Source organism: Neodiprion virginianus, chromosome 2 (assembly GCF_021901495.1).
Source record: "Neodiprion virginianus isolate iyNeoVirg1 chromosome 2, iyNeoVirg1.1, whole genome shotgun sequence".
Classification (NCBI taxonomy): Eukaryota; Metazoa; Arthropoda; class Insecta; order Hymenoptera; family Diprionidae; genus Neodiprion; species Neodiprion virginianus.
The window spans coordinates 2,958,818-2,984,866 of record NC_060878.1 but is presented as its reverse complement, the minus strand read 5'-3'; the positions used below and the strand labels follow the sequence as shown (position 1 = coordinate 2,984,866).

The 26,049-nt window shown below is 41.9% G+C and overlaps 1 protein-coding gene across 2 annotated transcripts in view; it reads right to left on the bottom strand.

The window, feature by feature from the left end:
- Positions 1-11,880: 11,880 nt before the first annotated feature.
- LOC124297414 (discoidin domain-containing receptor 2-like) overlaps positions 11,881-26,049 on the bottom strand; it is a 59,603-nt gene continuing 45,434 nt past the window's right edge. Inside the window, exons 3-9 of one of the 2 annotated variants that reach the window (XM_046748414.1) lie at positions 24,811-24,916; positions 20,805-21,036; positions 18,717-19,172; positions 17,155-17,470; positions 16,380-16,934; positions 15,939-16,036; positions 11,881-15,271 (exon numbers count right to left, since the gene is read on the bottom strand). In XM_046748414.1, the coding sequence (XP_046604370.1) occupies positions 15,104-15,271; positions 15,939-16,036; positions 16,380-16,934; positions 17,155-17,470; positions 18,717-19,172; positions 20,805-21,036; positions 24,811-24,916 (1,931 nt within the window). In that variant the 3' untranslated portion in view covers positions 11,881-15,103. The remainder of the gene's footprint in view (positions 15,272-15,938; positions 16,037-16,379; positions 16,935-17,154; positions 17,471-18,716; positions 19,173-20,804; positions 21,037-24,810; positions 24,917-26,049) is intronic. The other variant, XM_046748415.1, reaches the window with a different exon arrangement.

Here is a 26,049-nt window from a genome sequence, read left to right as displayed (position 1 = left end):
AAAGAGCCGTGTGTGATGCACGAGCAGTCGAAAGGACATTTAGAAAAGAATAAACTGCCGGTCGACGAAGACCCCCCACGATCGGTAAAATAAGCCTGGTTATTCCTCTCGCTACCTCTTCTCGGTTCGTTAAAGTCATGAGATTCAAAAATCCGATCCAAAAAAAAAAAAAAAAAAAAAAATCCAAGAGTGATTAACGCGACGCGTTTTTAACAACGCGTGTATAATGTCTGTAGATGCATAAAAAATGACAGTCCTCGTTATCCGGGCGGTGATTTAACGGATGAAAAAAAAAAATGCTCAGGGATTTTCCTCACTTCTAAGATAGAGAGAGAGAGAGAGAGAGAGAGAGAGAATAGAATAGAATAGAATATGGTTTATTATTATCCATAGCAATGTTGGACAAAGATAACAGCAAGGTACAGAAAGAACTTAAGATTAGTTAACTTGAGAGAAAGAGAGAGAGAGAGAGAGAGAGAGAGAGATTTAAGGGACTTTGGTCTTTTTTTTTTTTTTAATTTTCATTTTGCAGTGAAAATAAAATGCACTGATATAATGATGAAATTTTTGCTCATTTATTGCGCGTATCTTGCCACTTGATGGGTAAATTCAAGACCGTCGCACAATTGGGCGCATAAATTACGGCGAGACTGGCGGCGGCAATTTAAATTCAGTTAACGTAACACGTCTGATTTGATGCCTCGGGCCACCTGCCGGTAAGTGGCGGACTATTTTAAAGAATGGAGAACACGGCTATCCACCCGATGCTTTACAAGAAGATGATCGAGGCATCGAGAGGCGTTTTTCGCCCCCGGGAGGACAGGATCAATTTAACAAACTGCATGCTTTTGCCTTTCGCGGTCTTACGAGTTTTTCTTGTTATTACTGTTCCGAGTCTTGCAGGGTGTCGAGGATTTGTTGAATCATTTGTTAAGTGGGATTCGTCAGTTTCGATTGAGGGAAATTTTGGAAAATAAAGTTTCGATCGAGGGAAAGTCTGAAAATAAAAATATACTCGACGAGTGGGTGTGAGAAATGAGAAAAACTGAAAATTGGAATGAAAGGGATTCCGAACGTAAATAATAAATCCGTAATTTGGCGTTTCCAGAACTTTAGAAATTCGCAAAATTCGCGAATAAAATCCGGTTAAACTTGTCGATATTTCGAGCGAATTTATTCCTGTAAAATTTGTCAATTTATTGAAACATCTCCTGCGTCTATCGCATACAGAGACGAACTTCGTCTAACGATTACCAAGCGAAATAATTGTAGGATAAGGGTAATAAAATCGGAGTAATACGGGGGCGGTAAAGTTCATTGGAAAAAAAGGGCGCTGAGAGGAATGAGAGATCGGAATATAAGAACCATGCAGCGGTCTTGTTTACGGGTTGCCGGATCATTGGCTCGCCGCTTCACCGTATATTCGTCGAATAAATTCCTCATAAAAGTGCCGTTACCGTAAATATTTATTTGAAAAGTTGGATTCGAACTGCGCGCGAAACTTGCGTACGTGTCTGTGTAGGTCGATGGTTGTCGAATCTATTTACAATTCTTGCTTATTGTTTCCTACGACTAGGACGTGACGCGAACCATTCGCCCCAACTTCTTCGCCTGATATCTTATTCACTCCCTGTATCCCATACTTCAATTTCAATTTCTATCCCTCCTGCAGCCAAGATCCGTCCGGAGTCCGGACTTGAAAGTAAACTCCGTAATTTTCTTTCTATTTGGTTGCTTCTTTTTTTTTTTTTGGCCGAAATTAATACTTAAAAATTGAAAAGTAATTTTAGTTAATCGCAGACTAAAGATACGAACGTCGAATCGACCATACGGAAAAGAAGAAAATAGTTTTTTGAACAAAATATAAGCCGTCGCGTGACGGTTGAATCGAACGAATTGTCTACCAGATGATATTGACAATTTTCAACTATTTGAAACGGAGATTCGATATGCCTGAGCTTTTTTTTTATAGTTCCAGTATTTTTTGGTTTCCTGTTTTTAAACAGATTCGCTTTATAGCTTGGTGATATGATAATTTGATTAATAAGATTACGGAATAGAAATCAAGTCAGGGTTAAGGTATGAACAAAGTATGGGATGGAGTTGATATTTGGAATTTGAAAAGTTCCGGAAGCGCCTAATTCCGAATTGTTTGGTAGCGAAACTTGAAGTAAATAAATCAAACTTTGTCGAAATGTCAAAGTTTCGAATGGACAGAAACCTGACGCTCAAAGTTCCGAAATGAAAGATTACGAAAATTCAAGCTACGAGAGAGCTTTTAAAATTCGTAACTTCAATCCTGCCCAAAATATGCATCTAATCATACGCTAAAGTGAAAAAGTGCTGTAAAATAAATGCCTGCGAAGAATTAATTAAAGAAACGAAGACAAACAGTTTCTTCTTCGCTGCACGGTTATTCATCGCTTCAAACTTTGCATGACAAGAAAAAAAAAAAAAGAAAAAAGGAAAGGAAAATGCACTTTTCAAGCCTTAATTTTTCAATCCTGCGCTTAAATTATCGTCACCGCAAGTCAAAAGTTTTCCCCGAAACGTCGAGACGATTGGTTTCAGAGCCGCGGCTCCGACGGTTCATTCGGGCGTGCATTTCAATTTTTCACCGCCTCTCGCAGCCGGATAAAAGGGTCGGCAAGACGCGAAGACAGCAAGCGAAACCGGCGGCTTGAATCCGGCTGTTCTTTTCTCTGGTCCATCGGTGCAGGTCGAGCCCAAAGACGGGACGAAAATGACAGGGGCAATTGTCTGCTGCCACGCCGCCCGCTTTTCCCCCGAAGCAGTTATGAATATGCATCAACTTTGCGTCTCGAGTTTGGCCGGCGCTTTTGGCGGTGAAAAAAATTCCGCCGGTTGGTTTTCGCTCCCCGCAGCTGCAGTCCGCAATCAATATTGCACGGGGTCCCGAAGGTTCGGTCCTTCCGGTCGTTCCAGCCGAGAAAAATTCCTTCTTATACACTGAGAAGTAATTCCAACGTAAAACCAGTTTCCGAGGTTTACTCTACTTTTTTAGTCAAACGAGGCTTTAACGTCAATTTATCGTTGCACGTTATTTTCCTGCAACCAACACCGCGATCACTTGATGCCTGGTTGAAAATATCCATATTTCCCAGTAACCAGGGTGTTTTACAAACTTTCCGCCGTCCGTACGCCTCGACGAAATTCCGGATCGGGGGAGGCTTGTCAAAAATTGCCTCAGCAATTTGTCCCGTCCTTCGACTACCCCAGGCATAAATATCACATCGAGACGAAGAGTCGCCTCTGGTGCCTGGTGGTTCGGTACCCGGTACCACCAGCCCTTTCCCTTTTCCTTTTCCTTAAGGTTTTTGTCCTCACGTCTCGCTTGTCGAAGGCTTCGATCACGCGAGGCCAGCGACTCGCTCCTCGCATGTTCGCCTCCCCCAAGCTCGGGGGATGGAGATGATCGACGTAAGGTTCGACCCCGAGTCCTTGTCGTCCTTTTCGTCCTTGTCGTCCTTATCGTCTCCGGTAGGCACGACGACCTCCGGGCGTTTGATTAAATTTAATTAACGTGCAAGAGGGCGTATTATCGCGATTCCCGTTTCTTGGATTCCTCCTCGTTAATGGGCTGGCTCTTCTCTCCCTGGGACTCGAGTGCCGCCGCAATTCGCGTTTATTCAACGCAACTCCCCATCTTTCTTCTCGGCCCCCTTCGTGATAACTCGGGATGTGAAGAATGTTTTTTTCTTTTTTTTATTTATTTATTTTTTTTTTCTTCGTTTCACTTCTTTATCCAACCTTATTCCAACTCACTCTATCTTCAATTCAGACACGCCATGCACGCGAAACGTTGTAACAAGCAGCTCGGTTTCACTCTTTCACGGTCTAGTTCGATGATTTCTCTGTTTTTGTGGTTCTCTCTCTCTTTTTTTTTTTTTTTTTTTTTACAACCATTTTATACGCATCGACGAATCGCCTCCGCAAATTAAACGATATACCTACAAGTTGAGATTTTGCCACACATCATTTCTTCTGACCAGTTTTATTCATCGTTGCAGGCTAAGCGATCGATTTTAATTCGGTATCGTTTCAACAAAAATTGGAAAGTACTAGATGGATTGAAAATTGTCGAACGACGTGACGTAAAAAATCAGGTAAGCTCAATTGCGTTTTCGAAAAAAAAAAAAAAAAAAAAAACTCGTTGTTAAACTTGTTTTTAACGAAAGAAGTAAAAATCCTGGCGGACCATTTTTCTTTTTTTTCTAACAATTCTATGTTTTAGGTAGGTAGGAAAAAAAAAATCGGACGTTTAATATTTTTTCTGCAATGCAGCGGCCAAATTCGATCGGTCTTTTCCTAGGATTGAGAAAGCGCAGCTGCAATGCCGTGTTAATAATCCTGAGAGTCCGTCCCTGTGGCATCGAGGATAGTAACTAACTATTAACTTGTTTAAACGAGAGCGATAAATTCGTTCCTGGAAGACGGTGATTAGAGACAACTGCCCGACACTCTATATACCCGCTCGTTACCAACAAGCTACTGACCAGCGACGCTGCTTTCAGGGCTGCAGCTCGTACATCGCTTTTACAAAAGCTCTCCGAAATTCGAAATTTACCTTTTCATTTGTCGTAGCAAAGGTCTGGTGCCCAAAAAAAAAAAAAAAATAAATAAAAAATATACGTATTTATTTATGTATAATAGTTTGAGGTACTTGGTGCGCTTTTTTTAAATTATGAAAAATTGAAAATTATTTATGCGTCCAGTACAAGTGGCGCGAGAAGTAAAAACGTTAAATTTCCTAAGCCTACTCTTGAAGTATGTAAAAAAAAACTTCACCTCTTCAATGCAAACGAAAATTTTTACGATTATACCACAAATTACATTAAAATATAAATTGAAGAATTTTTTAAAATTGCATGTTTTATGCTATAAGTAATTAAAAGATAACCAAACGATATTATGCCATTGTACATTTTTTTATAGTCTTAGTTTTAGTTTTTGGTTTATAATTTTTTCTTTTTCACGGATAACTTTTACCTCCGGTAGATTCGGCATGTATTGTATGCTGATATATGTAATGTACCTGGTTTTAATAATAATAACAACAACAAAAACAACAACAACAACAATAACAATAGAGGAGTGAAAGTATGAAGTCGAATCGTTTATCAACAACAATAAGTTCTCAATAACTGATGCCGATTTTTGTTCAACGATTTTTGGTTCAAACTTCGCGTCGATTGTTATGTCCTCTATTATTATCCAACAATTGAATGAGAAGCTCGAGTTTTTGTGAAAAAAAAAAGAAAAAAATCGGCCAAAGGTATAAATCGTGATCGGAAAATTGTCGATTTCTTTTTTTTTTTTACAAACAATGAATCAGGCTTATCGTAACGTGATGAATCATCCAGAGGTTTCGATAATTAACGGAAAAAGTATGAAGGAATCGCGGCTGATGAATCGGTAAATTATTCTCCGCCCCCGGTTCCCAGGTTTCACCGATTTTTATATTTACATTGGGATTCCCGCGGTGTCACTAATTTACGATAAGCCTCGCAGCGGGGTTCTTCGGTGTTGAGTGCCGGCGCCTCGTCAGGTCCGTTTTCTCGACCCCCGACGGCGTCGACCTGGAACCGAAGGATTCTGACCTCCCGCCAGGAAGAAGACGCCGAGCGGCGAATCGGCACGCGGGGCGTCGAAGGCGTGTTTCGCGTCAAATCTCGGATGTCAACGTCGTTATGCCCCGGGGGCCTTGTCTCTGTGGTTTTTGCCCGATTTATCGATTCGCACTCGGCGTTCTTCAAACGCCCCTTCGAGGATCGGATTTACAGCGATCTTACACGCCGCGTAAACTTAAATTATCTCAAAAGCTGCGGTGTAACGTACGTCAGGTACACTTGGGGACAATGAATATGAGGCGGGTAATTTTTTACACTAGACTGTTACGTTGGCAGCACTGAGAAACCTGCAGCGCCACAGTCGGCCGAGCGCGAAACTAACTCGATCTCAGTAAACGTAACGTAACCCATGACCGTCGAATCTAACCTTAGAATACCGCCAGAATAATGACTTGTTGGATTGACACGTATTCCAAGGTTAGATTTCTACGGTTTAATATATTTTGAGATGTTTAATACGGATCGTTTGTCGATTTAATTTTGCATTGTCCATATTATTATACTTTAAGATAAAAATTGAATTTCGTTAATTCGTATAATCGTGGTTCTACCGTGCCTACAATACGTCAATTGTTTTCAACAATGCAGGGTGGACGAATTCGTAATTCGATTATATGTATATATACGAGTTTATTTATCACGGTATTTTTTACCGACGGCCTTATTTGTCTTGCGCCGATCGTTTAGACAGAAAATACGAAGCGGGTTTCGACGGTGAAAGTGAGTCGGGTAAAGGGTGGGGGAGGGATCGAGGTAGGTACCCATCTGTTAGCAATTTGTAACGTAACTCAAGTAATTAAAAATTTGATGCGATCATTAAACTCGTCGGGTTATAAAACCGACCTGAGCTCTCTCCGTAGGTTTTCCCGCAGGCTTTCGAACCTCCGAAGCTCTCCTCAAGGCTGCAGAGACCGACTCGAGGACTTTGCAGCCTCGCGACTTATTATACGCATGCAGGCTGCAGGGATGCTCGAATGAAACGAAAGGGACACGCTCGGGGAATAAGGTACGCGTTACATGGCTGCGTATGCATCGCTCGTAAAACAGAAAACGAGGCGAGGCATAAAACCTCGGTATTAAATATGTACAGTGGGTAGAAGATGCGTTATGCGTTACATATATGTTTGTACGTACGTACGTGTAACAGATATATGTGTATATATGTAATAATAACGACCTGAACAAGAGACGATGTCGTTTTTGACATTATTATTTTCGTATTATTCTTACATGGACACGATGCACTTCGTACGACCCTAAGCGTCAATTTTACTCTCTTTGATACTTACGTTTCTGGTCTCAGTTTTTTTTTTTCTTTTATTTACCACGTAAAACAGAGACCTGCAGCGGAGAGTAATGACGAACAAGTCTAACGAAGATGGAAATCAAAGGGAATTAATGCCGCTTACACCGGGTCACGGGGCCTCTGTTCTGATTAATTTTAACTAACGATCGTTTCACGCAAGATAAACGGACAAGCTTACGGACAGAGAAATGCCTCGTCGCGAAGCTCGAGTGCGGCATAAATCAGAGCCCAGCGAAGCAACGGATACCGGAGGCTGGATGCCGCCGGTCCGACCGCCACGTTCAAATCTCTACAATCTAGTCTCGAAAGGTAGCAGAGCTCGGTCCGGTAGCGTGAAAACTGATGGACGGAGATTTTATCCCGGCTGATAGACCTCGCGATATCTTCTTGTACAAGCTACTTCTGCTTCTGCTTTTTTCTCCACTCCAAGACACGAGACGCTCTACGGTTATTCGGCTCCGAAGCAGCATGGCGTCGCGCCGGACGATCAGCTGATCGTTTAAACCTCGGTTTTAGCTGAATAGAGCGAAAACGAAGCGGGGAAAAATTTTGTGCAAGTGGTTAGATCTTTGTTTCGATACTTTGAGTCGACGGAGAGTTAAATATACGACGAACAACAATATCGATAATCAAATATGAGACGGGTCGCAGTGTATAAGTGAATTTTATAACGTCAGATTACATAACTCGATATTCTGTAACCAAATCGATAAGAATCGTCACTTTGTCACAGTATCAGCATCAACTGCGTCGAAGGGAGGAAAGAATTTGGTGTAAAGAAAATCGGTGAGCTTAATCCCTTCACGCTGATTCTGCAGGGTGACGAATATTCACCGGTTCTTTGGTATTAGCCAATTACTTCCGCACGGAATGTAAGCAAAAAGGGAGGGAGATGGGGAGGATTGGTGGTGCGGAAAGAGGACGGGAAGAAGTCGGCTTTTATTTTCTCAAACAGAGCCAATTTGCTCGAGGGACGTCCGTCGGTCGGTCGGGGGTTGTTGCCGCTTGTCATCCCCGCGTTGCAGCTAGTTTGGGAAGTGGGTACAAATTAGATTATGCGTGCGGTGTCGCCGCGGGGCGCGTTTTCGTCGCGCCCCGCCTCGCCGATTCTCAACCCTCCGGATTCTTCTTCGGGGCAAAGTTAGCGAAGCTACCCCCTGGGAAGGTGTTTCAATATTTACTCTAGAACTACCCGCCGCTCGCCAACGCCTATAAACTCTGACCATCTCGCTGCATCTGGTTCATAATCATTGGTTGTTACGTATTCTTTCCGTTCTCGATTCTACGAGTATTGAAAAATACGAGAACGGTTCGCATAAACTCTTGACCCTTCGATTCACGCTGGAACGTTCAAACGTCCCACCTTTTTTTTTTGCAGATTTTTAATTGTCGAACTACTTTTTTGGTAACAACTGCCGAGTCTTTTGGCTCCACGTGGTCCTTGAAACATTGCTCAGTCTAGAAACGGTGCGGAAATTTATTTATTTACTTATTGCAAAAATAGCACATGCAAACAAATAGTAGAAATTCCTACTTTTCTACCAAGGAAAAGCATTTTCTGCTTATCTACCATGAAAAGCGGAGTGCCAACTTTTACAAAAACTTAATACATACAAAAAAATTATACAAAACTAAAAAAAAAATATTTATACTTGTTTTTGTTCCGCCGTTTTGAATTTTTCAATTTCGAATTGAAATTTGTAATCAGTGAGGCCAAAATCTCGTGTATGCAAAATTTCAAGAGAATCGCATGTAAAAAAAAAATGCATGCATGAAAATGTTAAGCAAACATTTGTATTGATTTTGGCCGCTTTGTGGCGGTAAAAATCCATCACAATTTGCTACGATTTCGATTATTAATATTGTTAAAAATTTCTAATACTTTTACCGTAAAATTTCCCACGTTCTAGTGCTAAACACTTAATTTCCTTGATTTAATTCGAGTCCAGAGTGAAGTTGTTGTAAATTTTTATAAGCCTGAGTAAAACTTGCACGAGTTTATGTAAAATTAGTATCTGATTATTACAGGAAAATTTTCTAAAGTGTAAACGCGAAGATTTAGCTCAATCCTAATCCAAACCAGAGCCCAAATCTAATCCTATTGAACGAGTAGACGAGCCTAGATTTTCGGCTTGAAACAAGCGCGTGCATATTTATGAGGAATTTTCCCGATCTTTGTCGCGGAGCTTTGACCTTGTCCTTTCTTCCAGCTTTGTCGGATGCATCTCAAGATCTCTAATCTCTGCGATAAATTTTGTTCGAAGCGAAGGTAGCGAAGATCGAAAGAAAAGGTTCAAGAGTTTCTGCAGAGCGATTGAATCGGTATTTTTTTCCGTCTCTTGTGCCGCAAGCTGACGTCGAACAGAAGCCGGGTCGGTTTAATATTCCGAGGGTCGTCCGAGGGTGGAAGCGAGAGGCAAAAGGCCCGAGAACCCGGGACCGTGACTCACTTGGGACACGTTTAAGATCATTAGCTAGATCCGACGTACGTGACCAAGTCTTTCTCTCTCTCTCTCTCTCTCTTTCTCTTTATCTTTCTCTTGCTCTCAGACGTCTTCCGCACCGCGGTACCAATTCCGCGAACAATTTCAATCTAATTTCAGACGCCTCGCTTTCGTCCCAGGCTTCTCTCTCATCCTCAATTGCGCCTTCCATCCGGTCCGATTTACTCGACGTTTTTCTATTTTCACCATATTCTATCGTTTTCTTTCTTTCTTTTTTTTTTTTTATTCGTTTTTTCTTTGCAATACTTCCAATAGTTGCGAATATTTCCTTAATCAACCAATTTCAACGCTCTTGTTTTCGCTTTTTGGATAACGAAGAACGAGAGAATCCACAGCCACGTTTTTTGAGCTCACTTCAGAGATGGAGTGATTCATCCCTCTCTCTATAATTTTATAATTTATAAAATTGTGCAGAGCATGGTTACGACGAATGGTTATGTATAAGTGTGTGATAATTTTCAGCTTTTTTCTACTCGAGTATCCGTAGCGCTTATAATACTTAATATTTTACTACATCTATCTCTACTTTTGATCAGTATTATTTTCTTCTTGTTCATTCTTCGCTTGCTATCTTATTTTCATTTAGCTATTCTTGAATTTATTTCCGTCTAGTTAATTTGTTTCAGCTTTTGTTTTTCATCTAGTATTATTACAATTAATTAGTCTTAGGTTATCATTGGTCTTTTGTAACTTATACTCGTGGTCCTTGGAGAGTTACGCTCCAGGATCAAATAAAAATACTTTCTCTCTCTCTCTCTCTCTTTCTCTCTTTCGCATCCCGATTACTCCCCCTCTCGTTATACCGTCGCAGTACAAGTACAACAACTCACTAAACGGTAGTGAGACACGCTCCGGAGACAGCGAAATATCAAAATAGCAGTTATGTATTCGTTGAGTAGTGACTTCCTGAAGCAATTAGAGTATAAGGTGTGGGCGTATAACGGCGCTACAAGCGTTGCTCGCCGCTGCACCGAAGTTGTTTAAAAATAATCCTCCCCCCCAAAAAAAAAAAAAAAAATGCGGAGGTAATGAAAAAAAAAAAAAAAAAAAAAGACAAAAAAGAAACAACGTACTCGTCATCTGCACTCGCGGCAAAACTCTCTCGACCCGCCCGGTTAGAAAATGAGTCCTCGACTAACGACCCGTTCAACTTTGCTTCCACGCTTCGGAATCCCCAAGGGGCTCATCTATTCGGGACTGCAGATGTCCTGGTCTTAAATTAATAAGCTGTAAAACCGTTTGTAAAAAAAAAAAAAAAAAAAAAAAACGAAGAAAAGATGACGAATTCTGGCGAACAGGACGATCAATACCGTGCGTATCCGTCTTAACCTGACGACGAGTTACGGGGGATGGATTTTCGGACTTCCTGGGAAGGTCCTGGACGAAGTCGTGGTCCCACTGACAATCAGCGTCATTTTGGATGTGAAAGAGCAACATTTCGGAGGGTGCGAATGCCTAATATACTTCACCGGTAATCGGCAAGAGTGATGGATGAGCCGCGTCACGGAACGATGGAACAAGTGGATGGCACGTCGATATAAGCGTACCTTGTATGTTGTCTGTTTGCTCTTGGCACTTCGGGAGAGAAAGAAGGAGAGGAACACGGTGGAAAACTGCTGCGTTAGGTCCCACGTCTTGTCCTATTCGTGGAGGGTAAACAGTGATCGTGAATCGGACGTAGCGGATGTTGAGTGTTTTCTAACAGACTGAGAAAAATTGAGTGAAACAGGTATAGTTAAAAAAAAAAAAAAACTGTTTGAATATTGTTGGAATTGCGAAAAAGGAGGTGCGCCTAACCATTTTGCGCTATCGTCGATCCTTTTTTGGTTATTCCAACGCAAAATCAGTTTCTGAGGTTTACTCTACTTTTTTAGTTAAACAAGGCTTTAACGTCAATTTATCGTTGCACGAGCGTTAAATTTTCGCAACAGTTGCAAGAAAATATAGCAAGAATTATCGTATCTAAAAAACTAATTTTCATATTCTACCTGGAACTATATTTTTCAAATTACGGTAAAAAATGAAAGTATAGTTAAGGACTGAGCGGTAACCGGAAGTAAAAATTTCTCTCAGTGCATCATCGTCATTATCCTGCGTTTAGTAAATTCTCGCAATACGTACCTGATGATGATATTCGAAGTTTTCGAAGCTTCCAATTTCTCTTGTAGGTACTTTTCATTCGATTTCGTTCGATGATGCGAAAATTTTCAGTCATTTTATACATAGCGTTGCTTTGCAACTTATTGAAACATTTTTTTTTTTCTTCTTATTCTGCCGTATGATTGGAGATTGAATAATTTTGCAAGAAATTTTTTCTTCATTCGGAGAAAGATATTTTTTACCCAACGACGATTTACTTTTTCTCGGGAAAAAATTATAAACCGATTTTTCTACGTGATATTTTTTTCATGATCAATTGTTAACGCGCGGACCGATGCGTGAAAAACTTAATGATAATTCACCGTAGCAGTTTATTGTTCGTATAATTATTCGACCGTGTATCATCAGACAATTAGTATAATTATAGTAATAATAATTTGATGTGTGTACAGTACTGATAATTATTACATTTTCATTCTTATTTTCGCTTTCTTTCCTCAGTTTTCAATATATACTTATATATAATATAACATTTTCTATTTCCGATAGCATACAAAAGGATATACAGGCACACAAATATCAAATATGCATCCTGAAATTCGTTTAATATATATAATTACACTCAATTAAATTTATATTTATATGTATACCACTCGTTACGCGTATTATATAATACAATTATTTACAAGATTAAAGAAATAATCGTTTTCTTGGGCGTCGTGTATTTTTATATTATTACGTAATACGATTATTGATAAGATTTTCTTGTTTTTTTTTTTCCCCCTTTTTTCTCTACTCTCGCAGCACGCATCAGCTATGATAATTATTATTCGCACTCAAATTATACATTATTATTTACATTTTCGAAATAATACGTTGTGAAATCATACAGTATTGCATGATATATAATTTGTAACACGCGTGTTACATCTGCATGCGTTGTAATACATCAATTACAAGATGCTTTTTAATCAGGCTGTTGGTGTAAATCACTTTGCAATTTTTGCAAGAAAAAAAAAAAAAAAAAAAAACAAGATCAAAAAAAGGAATAGATGAATTTTCAGTATCCATATTCAATCTATACATATGATCATTATTATTATCTCTTATCGTTATCATTATGTCATTATCATTATTATTACCATTAGCGTTATCACTATTAATATTATTATTATGATAATTGTTGTTCTTATTATTATTATTATTTTTATTATCATTTATGTTGTTAACCAGCATGATAATTTCACCCGAACTGCGAGATCGTTTCAAGGCGATACGATTGCATACGAAAAATCCTCATTCTGGCGTGATCACTGCAGTTGCGATGTAATACTACTTCTTATTGACACGAGCATTATTAATATTATTATTATTGTTATTATTACTATTATTATTATTATTATTGTTGTTGTTATTAATGTTATTATTGTTATCATCACTATTCGCGTATATAATTAATAATTACATCGTTTCGTGTACGATATAAATCGCAAATTCGTCGCTTTGCGTGTATTATTACCGATTAATTAGTGTGCACAGGATAAATTGACAAATATTATTACCGCGCTATAATATTCAAATGCAATATTAATAATTAAAAGGATTACGGATGTACGTAAAATATTCACACGTATATATATATACAAATATCTAGTGAAAGAATAGAAAGAGATTATTGCGATAAAATCATCATCATCATCATCATCGTTATCACTATTATTATTTGCTTGATACATGTCGTATGTATACGTGTGCAGATATCCAGGTATGCGCGATGCAGTCGGCGCGACGAGTCCTCACAATCAGTCAGTTCGCAATTTGCATACGTAGCTTTATTTTGCGGAGGCTTGACTTAACGCCTGGGGCGAACGAACGTCGACTGATAAGCTTCAATTATCGTAATGATACGTGTATCGCGGTATTCTCGTCTCGTACCGTCTCGTATCTGCGACGTTTATGCGGTATCGGAATATTTTCGCGAAAATATCGTGCAGGGCGTTCTCGTTTGATCGATATATACATATGCATAAATATTTACACAAAAGCGTATTTAAAAGCCGCGTCAGATTATCCCACGCACGCGTCGCGTGTATCGTATTTATATTTCAATAATAATTGAGAAACGCAGAAAATTTATTCTCAGGTGAACCGATAATTGGCGTATACATGTATATATATGTATATGTGCATTTAATTTTCAATTTTCCATTTTTCATTTGGGGAATTATCTTTTTCTATCTTATCTCGGAGTGTCTTCTTTTTTTATCCCGTCACTTTTCTTTTATTATACAATATCCTGTAATCGTTGTAAAAATTATTCAAACCGTTCTCAATAATTGTAAGTTTTTAGATCACGCGTTCGATAATACATATTTTTATAGCTCGAATTTTTGTCACCGTTACATACGCGTTTATATGTTATCACAATGTGGTCGGGTTATAATACAATATAACATGTACACGTAGACATTATATTACACGTACAAATTGTTATTGGTTTTTTTTTTGTTTTTTTTTTTTTGTTTTTTATTTTTTTTTATCATATTTTTTGTCGCTAATATTTTTTTTTTTTCTCTTCGTTTCTTTCTCATTTTTATTAATCGTATATCATAATGTTTATTCGTTATTGTTGTCTCATCCCTGTATTGTCGATCCTTATACATTGGATTTTGGATTTTACTTCGTTGCTTCAAGGCGATCTCGGTTAAATTTACGCGGAGCGTAGTTTTATAATATTCAATGGAAATTGGTCAAAATCATCGATTATTTTTATTTATTTTTTTTACTACCGTGTTATTTTGATTATTTTATGAATTTTATCCTCTATCACGATTCTTTCTTCCATATATATATATACACATACATGATTTATATATATATATATATATATATATATATATTTATAGCTCTAAAATCTTACGCAGTAATTCATATATCGCTTGCTAGCTTAATTGATGGGGTGGGGGGGGCATGAATAAAAAATAGTCGAAGATCTAGAAAAGAGATTGTAGTGAAAAATAAAGGCTAAATGCAGACGCGATTGCGCATGCCGGAATAAATATAACACATTTATTCGTCGATACATAACTTTTACTATTCTTATACGATAATGTTAATCTTACTTTTATTAATTTCTCCGCGCCTCTCTTATATAAATACCTATATTACAGGTATAATATGAAAACGTTATAGCGAAGAGGAAAGAAAATTCGAACAGAAAAATCACGCGTAATTATATCTCATAATACGCTTGCTAATTATTATATGATACGACGTCAGTCTTTGTTGAATGATTCTCGCCACATCGATAATAATTTCGCTATTATAAAGGAGGAAAACGACGACGAAGAGGGTTTTCGAACTAACACCGTACATGCCTTACCTTTCCTCGGAAGTCACAATTTGGTGGTTGAGAAAGGGGGAGAGGAAAGGAGAAGGATAAGCGGCACTCGGTCAGTCACGTCCGAATCCTCGTCCAGATCCATCTTCGTCCTTCGGGACCGTCCGTAGACGATCCGGATCTCAGGGTTAAAATTTTTCCTCTACGCGTACCGATGTAGCGAGTGTTCTCTGCGTTTGCTTCCCCGTCTTTCGCGCTCCGAAATCGGTTCCGGACTCGGGGGACTCGAGTACGTGAGATTGTTCGAGCCTCGCGGTGGTGGCGCTGACATCGGCGGCGGTGGCGGCGGGAAGAAGCTCTGTAAGCATGCCTGCGGAACGCGCATGCGTCGCGTTAGAGAGCGCGAAACGTTCCACTGATAAGGAAGGTGTCCCAGGTCGGTATCTCCGATTTCATTTGTTTTCTACTATGTTATAGTAGACTAAAAACTAAGCGACACGAATTTTCTTTAATGTGCCATTAAACACTTTGAAGGGTTGAAACCACCCTACAAAGTAAGGCATGTCAAGTGGGCGATTTGGCAGTTTCACCAACAAGAAAATAATATTTTTTAACCGGTTCAACTGGAAAAGTTTTCTCATAACAATTAACAAAAAAAAAAAAAAACCGTCAAGTCACCCCTTGACATGTCTTACTATCGAGGGTGGTTTCACCCCTTTAATGTGTTCAATGGCAGGTTAAAAAAATATGTGTCGCTTAGTCTTCGGTCTACTGTAACATATTACAAAAGAAATGAAATCTGAGATATCGACCTTGGATACCTTCCTTGTGAGCCTCAGGAGCGGGCTTAAAGGCCTCTAAGGGCGGCTGACCCTGACCCACTTCTATGTATTTCCCTTTTCTTTGTTATCGGAAAAATCGCAGGGCTGTTCGAACGGAGACACGTGGCGTGATTTCTCACGCTCGAGCCGCACGTCAAAGGGAAGCGAAATGATTCGAGTGGAAAGAAAATGGTTTATATAGTACTACAGTGATACCTTTGCGCTGCCTCGTGACGAGGACTTGGAGAATACGCTGTCCTGGTCACTGCTCACACTTGGAACTGGCATTGGCACCGCGTAGTCGTACGTGGCATCTGAGAACACAAACGGCGAAAGAGGCGATCGATTAGAACCTCGAGAGGAATCCTGGACTAGTGTCATTTTCATCGGTGGAGAAGAGATCATTTGAAAAAAGTATAATTCGATCTTCAATTCTACAATACATTGCCAAACACCCTGAATCAAAAAAGGCAAGTCAAAACGATAAACATTCAATTTTATTGGTAGTAGCTGTAACACAAAAATTAGACCTGATCGAATCGAAAGGAATATCGTTTTACAATGGGGGTATATAGGTATTTCAAAATGAGCGAGCACCTTTCTTGTGAAAAAAAATTTTGCTGACCAGTGAAATTGGTAGAGAACCTTGGTACTCACCGGAATGTTCAACGTTGTCGTGAAGGTCTTTGCTGTCGATGACGACGGTGCTGTAGCCGTAGTAGGCGGCGTGAGGGGGTTCCCTGTACTTGTCGTGAAAGGGTTCCTGGTACTCGTCGAGTCTGACGTCGCCGAGAAGCCGGTCGTTTAGCTCTCGCGGAAGAGTGGTAAGCTTGGCACCGGCGTACCTGTCGTATACTTCCTCGACCCTGTAGGTCATGAGGGAGGGATCCTTCTCGGTGGTGCCGTAAGCAGACTCGGGAGAAAGGTGCTGGTTACCCGAGGGAATCGAGCTCTTGGCTCCGAGCGGACTGGCGAAGTTCTTGCGTTGCCGGTGCCGCGACACTATCAGAAATATCGCCACAGCCAGGAGCAGGATCACAGCGGTGAGAACGCCGATGATCACCGCCATGTAGGTAGGGTCGTCCTGCTTAGCGGTCGACACGGGAACTTCCACCTGGGGTGGCACGTCTCGCGCGGAATTGCCGCGGAGAAGAGGCGGCGCGGCCTCCGTTGGCGGTGGTGGTTCTGGGGTGAAGTTGCCGTGGGCGACGTCTGCGTGACGGGGGTGAAAAAAGGAAAGAATACGAAATGACACCTCGATTCATCGACCCCGACTCCCGGCTAGAGCTTTACGACGTACTGCAGGGGCTTCGGGGAACAATAGAACCAGTGACTAGTCCGGGGATCGATCAGTCGGCTGATTCGATGCCCGAAGTCACCGTGATAGGTCGCTACGACAACGTCTGGCGAAGTTCAAAGAGTAGTTTGTTACATGTATATGAGCCTGGAATTCCGGGCTGGTTGTGATCAAACGATTGGACTGTGACGAACTCTGTCAAAGTTGGAAGGGAGGTAGTGGGTAGGTGGTTGATCGACTCACCGGAATCGAAGGTAATCTCGCTAAGCATCATCCACTTAGCGGCGAAGGAGAATCTGAGCTTGACGAATTTCCCTACTCGGTGGTGAAGCTTGACCGTTATGTTCCTCGAGGTCTCGAATATCTTGTCCTCCATCGACGTCCAGACTATCGGATCACCGGTATAGTACTTTCCGCCGATGCTGAAGAGCACGCTGACCTCGGCGAAGATCTGGAACAGAGAAATAGAGCTGCAAACTGTTGGCGAGGGGTGGGTTAAAGAAGCATCACCGCTGGAATTTCACGGACGGATCTCGACTCCGTTGGTTTCAAGCGGGGTGAAGGAGACTCCGTATGGATTTCCGAGGGTGGTTGGCGGCTGCTGGAGGCACGGTCTCGACTTTGAAGTGCTGTCTTTCAGGAGGCAGTGGCGTGCTTTATCTGTGGTGCTTGTTAATAGAAAGGGTCGAACCCCTCCCGTGCCGACTCGTCGCTGCAGACAGCCGCCACAGTGTGTATTGTATTTGAATATACGTGGCGTATCAGCTGCGCTGGCTGGCTGGGGCAGGTACCAGTGCTTACATCGCGAGGACCGAACGCCGTTTGCATTGTCAAAAGCGTTCTCTCGTCGCTGGAAAAAGCTCCGCGTAGTGGGCACAATTGCCGAGCTGGGTAATGAGGCGCTCCATTCAAATAAATCTTGATACCACCGCGTGTTTTACCGACCATTATGAAAAGCGCGGAGTGCAACGCGCCCACCCCACTCTTCACCCTCAACCATCGTTCTCGCTCGCTCTCTCTCTCTCTCGCTCTCTCTGGCCGTTCTTTCCTCCTCGCGTGATACCATTGTTCGACTATACGCTTCGACTTTTTTACCTCCTTCCCTCCTCCCCGAAACGTTGTACACTTTTTCAACAGCTCGACCGGCAATTCACTCCGCGGCTTCGACCCCTGACTTTATACAATGTAACGAGTCCCCTTTCAGTTCGGATTCTTGAGACCAGCTTGCCATGCGGCAAATGTTACGTTCGAGGACTTTCTTCCGACCAGTAGTTTATAGAGAGTCTAGTCTCTGAAGTTACATCACTATTCCAAGATCATTCGCGAAGAGAATCCGTTCCGAATTATTTAGAGCGTCGAAATGAAATCATATTGGAATTAGTGACGTTATCGTAGCGATTCTTTCTGAGGAAAAAACGTTACTCCGTAGTTTTTGAGCTGTTTGTCCAAGTCAGTAAACATATTTTGCAATGCGAGTACCATCAAAATCGACGTTTCGTTACGATGAAGTTACTAACTTGGACCGCGAGAAATAAACCGAGCTCATTGCCAGTGCACCAAATGGTACCATTGACCATCTTTGATACCTGACACACATGGACTGACTACATCGAATGCACCCGTGTCTTGTAATTCGAAACGCAGATGAAAGGAGGAAGAAACGAGATAAAATACCGGTAACATCGAATGTTCCTCACCTGAACATCCTTGGTGAACTGGTTATTGCAGTAGATATGAACGGCGGAAAATTCCCGGACCTGGTCGAACTCGAACCTGATTTCAACGGGGTGTCCAGACCTGGTGTCGTTCTTCCACCCGACCCAACCCTGTCTTCGATCGTCGTAGTACCCCATCCTGATCTTGTCGGCCCCAGTGCGTCCGTCCGTAAGCTGACCAAGACCTCGGAGCAGTTGGACTCCGTCCCAATGGCCGTCGTAAGTAGCGTCGAAGAACTCCAAGTTGCCGCGTTTGTCACCCTGAGGCATGGAGTACGATACGATACCGTCGTTCCATGAACAGCCATAGATCTCGACGCGCATGCAGACCGTTCGTCGGTGGAAGCTGTAGGGTAAAAAGCGCAGCTTGCTGGCCCAAATCGGCGGTTCCAGTTCACGCTTGGACTCGAGATAGGTGTTGGTGTTTCCGGTTATCACCTGAAAAAGATAATTCCACACCATTTACCGGTGTAAAGTAGTTTCGATGTAGTAAAATTGTGGAAACGTTTAGTTTTATTCGGAGAAGGAGAATTGCAGGAAAATCTGAGGTTCGAGAAGAGTTCCAAGAGAATCCTGTTACCGCGTGTCACTGATTTATTCTTCACCTCCAGTGTTTCACGTGAATTGATTACACAGGGACCGTGACTGAATCAGCACTTTCCTAATTTGTCAAAGTTTACTCTTCTCCCGTCGTCATGCATATCTTAATATTTATTCATCCGCCCACGTTACCGGTTGTGACGACACGTGAACACTTGACAAGGTTCACGACGTGAGGTAAGACAGCGACGCATAATTGCTTATAAATTACACCGGATGCAGGGTCTCTATTTCTCACCACCTCATCGCGACCGCGTAGTCCATTAAACGGAGAGCCAACACCGTAGAATGGAAAAGCTCGTGGTGAACGAGTTCCTATTCGGAAGGTGCCGCTGCCGCCACACATGCCTTTGGTAGAGGTACGTCAGGTACGGTATAACTCGGTTCACCGAAACCAAAAGGGTGCGGCCTCACCGTACCGTCTACCCGTCGTGGAGAACAGTGTTAAGAGCAGAGCCAACGCCCAACTCTCGTTATATGTTAATGGACGGTGTTAATAGTTCTCACTGACGAGACCGACTACCGTTTCTTTGGCTCGTGCTCGGCCGACGGGAGCCGGTAAAAGGCCGGCGAGCATCTTCAGGTGTTTGCATTACTCGTAGACGCGGGTCTCGAGTTATTAGTTGCATTTTCACCGCGAAGTTTGGTTTCATAGGACGTCCACGATTCCACAAGGAAGCTAGATCCCCGGTAAGAGAGAGGGGTACGAAAATACCTCGAAGGGCACAATCATCCGGGTCACGAGGCTGTCTATAGAAAAGACCGGTTCGATGGTATTATTCAGGATCGAGCTGGAGGAGCGACTATTTGGATAATGGTTCACCCTGCTCAGGCGTCATGGTCGTCGTGGGCTGACGGAGCCGCGCGTTTGACCCGCGAGCACGCGACGACCTTCCCTCACTCTATTGATCCACCCTCCTATACAAATAAGCTCCAACTCGCCCTTCCCCTCTCTATCTCTTTCCGGCTCTACCTTGAGGGGGTTTCCTCGACCCGACGTTGAACGGCCGAGTTACGACTGCTCAAAGTTCGAGAAAACGAGTTCTCCGGAACGGTGTGGAAGAAATGAATTTCGGGAATAGTCTTCTCCCTTGGAATCAAGGGTGTATCAAAAGTCCATAAACGTGATAGGTATAGTATCAAGTATAGTAAGTAGGGTGGTATATTTTTTAACTTTTTTTTTTAGGGTGTAATTCGAAAAATTTGTGACAAATATTGGAAAAAAAGAAGACTTTCGTAAAACATGGAGGAGGTAGGAAAATATTTAGAGATCGCTACCAAATTTTGTAATATTAAAATTTATGTTTATGTGTACACCTTACCCCCTTTTTTGTCACACTTTGTGGAAAAAAAAAATAAAAGTTGAAAAATTAACCACCCTGATAGAAAGTATAGCATGGATGGATTAGCACGGTTGCAGTATCGTTCCGATTCTACTACAACTTCCCTTCTTTCTGGTCTCATTCTTACCTCGTCTCCTTGAGCGCTCCTGTAACGAACCCACTTTCCAAGTCGCGGTCTCCAGTAGTCAAGGACGTAGTTTTCGGCGAATTCGACACCCTGTCCGTTTCCAAATCGACCTTGAGTGCTCGTGGCTGTGATCATGTGCACAGTGTGAAGGTCGATCTCAAGCCACTCTTTGGAGTCAGTTGTGATCTGCTGTTTCGGACACCACGCACCGCCCAGGCTCTCCTGGCGTAACCTGTAATCAGAATCGGATTTTTTCATCTAAATCAGGGAGGGTCGGTTTAAGGAGCTTGGGGAACGAGGCCAAAGACGCGTTTTTGGCTGCAGACAACGGAGACGGAGGAAGATACCGCCACTTAGCGTTTGTGCGCGGTTAGTCGAGGGGAGTAAAATATAATATGCGGTGAAATGATAATTTATTGATCGAGTTAAAAGACCGGATGATATGAATTAAAGATGAGGGGGTTTCCCACCGGGAGCAACTTGGGACAGGAACTTGCTGCTGCGGTCTTACACCATGTACCTTGGGTCCCGGCTAATTGTTTTCCCTCTCTGCAAAATGGAAGTTTATTACTAGCAATTTGCCGGTCCGACGTTCACTTTGTAAAATAATAATTGTTTACCGCAGGAGTCGCAATAACTGAATAGGAAGAAAAAGAGGAGCGTAATAACGATTTGTTCAAACCCCGCGATATCAGTTAGATACCTCATATTTCATCGTTTCAATTGGGTAAGAATAAAAAACGTACGAACCATGGAGCTATTATCATTATCATTATTATTGTTATCATTATTATTATTATTATTATTATTATCCTTTATAAACGGAGGGTCTGAGAATTTGGTGAAGGATTCCCGGCATGTGAATAGAATCCTCTAATTTCGCTAGCGACGTGCCCGGCATGAATGTGCACCAGCATAAGAGAAGTCACCGGGTGTTTTGCAATGGAAAATGGAAAGTGCAGGAAAGCCTTGGCTCTCGGATATATCCAGATGCACAGTGCGGAGGAGAGTCGTCTTCTCGTGCGGCGTAGTCTATCCGTGAGTGCAAAGCGTGGAGAGTATAATTTGCGATGAAAAAGGAGGAGTGGCTGCCAGGTTTTCCTGTGAAGTGTCGGGGCGGGAATGACGGAGCATAGTGCGTGGCTTTGACGGGATCCCTTAAGTGAGAGCAGGCATGGCAAGGAAGAAGCCTAGACTCGTGGAACCGGGAGTTGGGATGAGCACGGATTCAGTTTGGTCCATAACTCATACCCCATTAAGAGAGCTGGAACTGCCTCAGCGCTACTTTGATACAGAACTGCATCAAAGACATTCCACGGTTAGCAGTGTCCTCAATAAATCTCGGAGCAACGATCGCTCGCGGCTCGCTTTTGGATTCCGCGATACCTCGCAGCTGCGAATCGGCTCCGTTCAACGCGAAAATAAATACCAAACTAAGACGGTGTAATGACCAGCGAGGAAGGACCAAAAGATGGCGGCCTACACGCCGGAAACTACGGTAAGACGAACCGGATAAGGAAAGTATGAATCACGACTCGCGGTCCTTGGACGTTGAGCATCTCCTCCTTGGAGATGCTGGAACAATTTCGAGTGAAGAACGTGGTGGAAAGGAAGAGGCGATAAATTCTCACCAAAACCGAGAGGGCGGCCACGTTCAACCCGAGGATCTTGTCCAGGGGCGTACGTCTCCTCTCTGCTGCATCCTCCTCTGCACCACTGCTTCGTCTTTTGCTTATTTTCGACGCCACGCGCCGAGACAAATGGTCTTCGGATCGAAAAACTTCAGTATATTTTCCTTTCTCGACTACGTTATACCGCGGATTATAGCAACGGGAATCAATAACTATTGGAAAATCTGATCGTGACGTCAGAGCCTGGTTGTCGGTGCTCTGTTATCACCGGGTAACCTAAGTTTTTAGATTTAAAGGTGTTATACCCAGTCAGGAGACCGAAAACAAGCGATTTTTCAAGGATTCTTTTCGAAGAGACATTTCAATTTATTAACATAAAAGTTTATATATATGTTGGGGTAACATTGAACTTCATTCTGTTATTTTTTATTTGTAAAAATAATGATTTTTAAAGCTGCTATAGTCGATCTCTGGGAGCATGTATAAAAACAGGCCTCTGGCGGTGAGCGAGATATCTCTGGACTGGATCATCCGAAATGAAAAAATAAAAAATATTTAGTTGATACAAGGTATTATCCGGTCCTTGATCGAAGGACCAAGCAAAATATTAATTTTTAACAAAACGCCGGGTTGTCAAAAAAAATTTCGATCTTGCATAAAAATTTTCGCCTCAATTTGTTTATCAAAATAGAAAATATTTATCGGCGAGAAAAAACCTTCGGTCAAGGCCTGAAAGATACATTCGTAAAGCTCGTGTACAAATTTGAGACTGATCAGTTCAGACGATTCCGAGAAATCTTGCTCACCGACTTTGAAAACATATTTTTAAAAAAAACGCGTTCAAAGTTTCAAAAGCACTTTAATACGCTCCGGGGTGTCTTCGCAAACGTGCGTGTAACTTCGAGCATATTTGTCGGATCGTTACGAAATTTTCTGTATATATACTTGAATATATGTACACAACGAGAATGAAATTAAAAAAAAAAAAAAAAATCGATTTTTGAATAATCCCGACTGGGTATGTTATAACTTCCTAACGAAGGGAAATCGTAATCTTTGGGTTTTCGAATTCCTCATATCACATAAATCAATGAAACCTAATCAATAATACTCCTGTTCTACTATCCACACGCGAAAGAACGAAAAAAAGCCTGTTTGTATAAGGTTAATTCCTCCCCGCCAGATGTCGCATTGCAAAGTGAAAATCCCAATAAGAATCGCGAATGAAAGTTATAACGAAGAGACTCGTCGCAAGCTGATTTGTGACAACGTTCTTATACAGTGTCTCGCAAATTAATACCCGATATAGCGCTAAATAAGAACCGTATATACGGATTAAACCAAACTTTTAATTAACTCTAAAAGCTTTTAAACGGACTGCGATAAAACGAGTTGTACTCTGCCCGCCCGTTAATCGTTACGTTAAGATTGAATCGTTAGCTCGGGATGTACGTACACTTTACAATTCACACACACACGCGATGAAGAGGCGTTCGAGCGTATACCGGGTGATTAAATTTATACACAAGTCCGGAGTTGTGTGCGCATCATATATATAAATAACAGCGTCAAGAACCGCGTGGCGAGTGATTTACAGGTGCGGCGGCAGGCTTCCAACTATCTGCTCGAAGCTCGACTTAACCGCCGCTCATTACTCAGATTAAAAGGCAATCACCATCCCGACCCGGGACCTTATCCCAGGACGACGCGACCTGGGCGTATCTACCTGATTCACCCATCTTGACTAACGAACCAACCACCCAACTGACTAATGCACGATTCGAATGAAAAGCGTCGTTGGAGTCACACTCGGCAATTTTAGACCTCGATGGATCGGCGTTTGCAGTTTGACCCTTCCCAGTGCAACGTTTCGTACATGAGACATTCTTTTTTTAATCGGTCGTTAAAAACGAAACCAGCGTAAAAATTCAAAAATTCAAAATAGCGGGTCCAATATAGAGGACTGAAGATACAAAAATCGATCAGTTTCACTTGAAATTTGTTACCCGGGAGTTTTCGGGGTCGCTGAAAGCGAATCCAAGGTCAGAATTTCAAAATTCAAGATGGAGGTTCCAATATGGAGGACTGAAAGTACAAAAATCGATCCGAATCGCTCACATTAGATCCGCCATATTGAATTTTAAAAGGTTCTCAGTTCTGAACCCATTTTTTAAACCAACGTCCTCGAGATCCCTTGCATACCAAGTTTCAAGGAATTTAACTGCAAGGAAAAATGTATGCTTGCAAGGGTCAAGGTTTTCACAAAAAATAGACTCGATGACTTCTTCTTGTTTTTCCATCAGTTTCTAGGTTCTTGATGATTACATATAAACTATATATATATAGGCATCTAAGGTATAAGTTACGAGACTCACCGTCCACGATGGGGGCCGACGTTTCCACTGTCGAAACTGGAGCTGGCCGTTATATCAGAGTCACGAATTTCCCCAGACTCCATTCCCAGCGGAGCGATGCACTGAGCTGTAATCAGAAACATGACGGAAAAAAGCATGAATGAAAACGAATCAGACTAATCCAGACCAAGTTTTCTTTACATAAGTAGTTGAATGAAATTTTTCTCCCCCTTTTTGGAACTTCTAGATCACCGTTTGCCCGATGATACATATGTAATGATCAATCGCGTCCACATGCCTGAAAGAGGGGGGGAAGTGGAGCCGAGATGCCGGCTCGGTTCGATTTTATATTTATAGACTGCATCCTGCAAGAATAAGAAGCAGAACTAGCAGAAGAAGAAGAAGAAGAAGAAGTAGTGAGTAAGAGAAGTAACTTATGCGACATTTGCCCGCCCCTGCAGCCACTCATTCGGGGTCCATAACTCTCCGGAGTGACAGCCGGGAGCGGAAGGGTGTGTACGACTCGAAGAGCCGGGAGGGCGGATGGCGAGAGGAAATACTGAGAAGGAGGAGGAGGAGGGGGAGGGAAATTGAATGCCTACGCGAGCCCCCCACCCCGCCCATCCACTCCCTAGATCCCCTGTCAAATTGATAACCGCTTTTTTCCAGGCGAGCGATCCGCCGCGTGCCGCACCTGAGAGCAGTCCTCGATTTACGGTAACGACGCGCGTGCGCGCTCACATGCGACTTTACGCTTCTCAAGAATTCTAACAACGGGGAAAAAGCATGGATGCGAGGGATTGATCACCCTTGATTTTTTTTTTATTTACATGGGAATCGTGTGAAATGAATTGAAATCTTGAAAATTACAACGAGGTTCAAGTTAGTAACGTTATCGGAAGGAAATATTGGGGAAAAAAAAAGTTGCTATTTTTTTAATTTTAAAACTATCTGTAACGAACTATGATTTTGAAGTATGTATGTGCGTTTTTTGTTATGTCATGGTTTAGTGATTTACTGAATGTCGGATAATTCCATGATCGTGGAACCACGGTTTTTCATCCGCATTAATCGTTACGATGGCGTTACTAAATTAAATAACGATAAATTATACGAAATTATATTGAAATTTTATAATACCGTACGAAATTCTTAGAAATATTTTTAAAAACCTTATAAATAAGTCTCTGGAATCTTTGAAATCGTAAGTGTAACGATCTTCAAACCTGTTGTAGAAAAGAATTGACTAGTGGTTAAACC